At 51.6% G+C, this 2,156-nt stretch overlaps 1 protein-coding gene across 2 annotated transcripts in view; it reads right to left on the bottom strand.

Moving 5' to 3' along the window:
• Nucleotides 1–360: 360 nt before the first annotated feature.
• PACRG (PARK2 co-regulated) overlaps nucleotides 361–2,156 on the bottom strand; it is a 531,307-nt gene continuing 529,511 nt past the window's right edge. The window contains exons 5-6 of one of the 2 annotated variants that reach the window (XM_010836738.1): nucleotides 1,562–1,682; nucleotides 361–1,283 (exon numbers count right to left, since the gene is read on the bottom strand). In XM_010836738.1, the coding sequence (XP_010835040.1) occupies nucleotides 1,208–1,283; nucleotides 1,562–1,682 (197 nt within the window). In that variant the 3' untranslated portion in view covers nucleotides 361–1,207. Of the gene's footprint in view, nucleotides 1,683–2,156 lie in introns of both variants that reach the window. The other variant, XM_010836739.1, reaches the window with a different exon arrangement.

The raw sequence follows: 2,156 nt of genomic DNA, 5'->3' as shown, positions 1-2,156 counted from the left end.
GCTGGGTACAGTGGGACACCATAGTTTGGAGAAAAACCTGTCTTAACCTCTCTATGTCTGCTTCTAGCTCTGTCTTTTCCAAGTATTGATATTATACCCGAAAGCCAATTTGTCTTACCCGGTCATGTATCTCCATTTATCCTTAAAAAAAAAAAAATGCTTCGGGAACTAGGTGGTAGCTACTCAGATGCTAGATTTCATATGCGGAGCCCGGCACCAAGGAAGATGAATACTGAACCAGTTTTCAAACTTGGGGTTTGCCTCTGGACACTTGTGTCTTCAATAATTACGGACAACCACCTGGGGGCCAGGGCTCACTTTCCCAGGGACACATTTCAATTCCTCCCTTCTGTGCAGGTGCTGCTTTCGCTGCAGACCAAGACCCTTCTGGCCCACACCGCTGGCAGCCATGGCAGCTTGCAGGCACGTGGAATTGGGGTCCCTCACCCCGAAGCTTTCTGAGCTGAGTGCCCTGCACCTTGCAGGCCCTTATCTGGGCACCTTACACTCATGCCTCTCTTTGGGCACCTTTTTGCTTTCTCAGTTGAATGAAGCAGTTCATGTGTTTTTGTTTTTTTTTTTAATCTCAATAAAATTCCCAAACAGTGCCGTCAGACTCAGCGAGAGGTGCTATGGGAACCCACCCAACCCACCAGCGGGAGGAGACCTGCGGAGGAAAAGGACTTGACTTGTTCCCAGGGGTGAGCGCTACAATGCACCTAAGTCATCTTGATGAGAGGCCCCAAACTGCCTGCCGGGTAGCATGTTGTCAGTTACACCGGGGTCCTGGGGTGCAGGAATGTCGGACCACGGGGGACAAGGAAGCAAGCTAGCGTTTTAAAACAGTCGCGTGTGCCACGTGGCATTTCATACCCGACCCAAGCCCCCTCCCCTGTGCCCCCCTCCCCAGTATAAGCTGGGAAGCCCTGCAAATTCTGGTGGGCCAGAAGCATCAGTTATGTTTATAATCGAGGTTTGGAACACGCTGGAAACTGTCCCCCTGTAATAGGGGCATAGATCCCACTGTTCTATCAAGTGTCAAAGCACACTGTTCTACCCAGCTGCTGGGGAGGTGCTACTGAACGGGCCCCCGGCTCCACGACCAACACCTATTAAGCAGTCGGCCTAAACACTCCCCTTCCAACCTCTGACATCACCCTCAGGGCAGGCAGACACAATTGCTGAATTGCGTACGAAAATCATAGTTTTATTGTCCATACAACCGAAGGTTTAACTCGGACTCCTGCTTTCTTTCCGAACTGGATAAAGAAGCGATTCTTCTCCTGGAACAAATAAGCACAGTACACTATTGTAATCTAAGAAACAGGCACTATTTATGTATGGGAAAGCCTTGCTCTCAACAGGGCTAACAATCCGAGGGCCCGTGAGCCGCTGTTTCGGCAGCTGTGGAAACGCTGAGCGGCCGAAGTTGCGGATAAGGAGATGCTAGCAGCGGCAGAGATGGGTGGTGGGGAGCACCCTGGGGAGCACCCCCTCCGCCCAAGCCCAGCTGGCTCCCTGCTAGTTCAGCAAGCACGACTCGTAGGTGGGGACCATGTACTTGATGTTGATGAAGGCGTCTTCGCCGCCGTAGCGCTCGAAGGCCTCCAGCGTCTCTTGGATCAGGTCGCCGATGTTCTCCCGCTTCTGCTGGCTGTAGTCAATGCCATCCCCGGAGTTCACTGGTTCATGTAAACACACAGAGAGGCCCGTTACTATGCGGCGCTTTCCCAAAAAGTCCTATGCATGGGTCTAGGCACTGGTCTCCAAGGCCTATGCCACGAGACACAAGCATGTAATGTTTGACATTGTCAATGTCGGATCATTTGACATGATGCTGGTAGAGTCTCAGGAGTGGTGACAGATAGACCACAACACAAAATCCCACTAGAAGGGAACTGATGAAAGGTCAGCAGAGTGTAAACAAAAGTGAGGTTCTGAAAAGTCATCTCAGCTGGAGACATCAGGGCGTAAATGAAAACCAGGTGACCTGCAGTTACAGCACAGCTCACAAGTCAGGGACTCTGTTTCGGACCCGGTAATTACATCAAGAGTGTTCTCCCGGACGCTGGCTTCTTCAAAGCCCCGAAATAGCCTAGTTAGAAGGAAGGGCCCATGGTCAGACGACAGTGCTGGCTCTGCGTGATCACAGATGG

This window comes from Bison bison, unplaced genomic scaffold (genome assembly GCF_000754665.1).
Source record: "Bison bison bison isolate TAMUID 2011002044 unplaced genomic scaffold, Bison_UMD1.0 scf7180017864065, whole genome shotgun sequence".
Taxonomy (NCBI): Eukaryota; Metazoa; Chordata; class Mammalia; order Artiodactyla; family Bovidae; genus Bison; species Bison bison.
The sequence above is the reverse complement of the archived record's forward strand: the minus strand, read 5'-3'. Positions and strand labels throughout refer to the sequence as shown.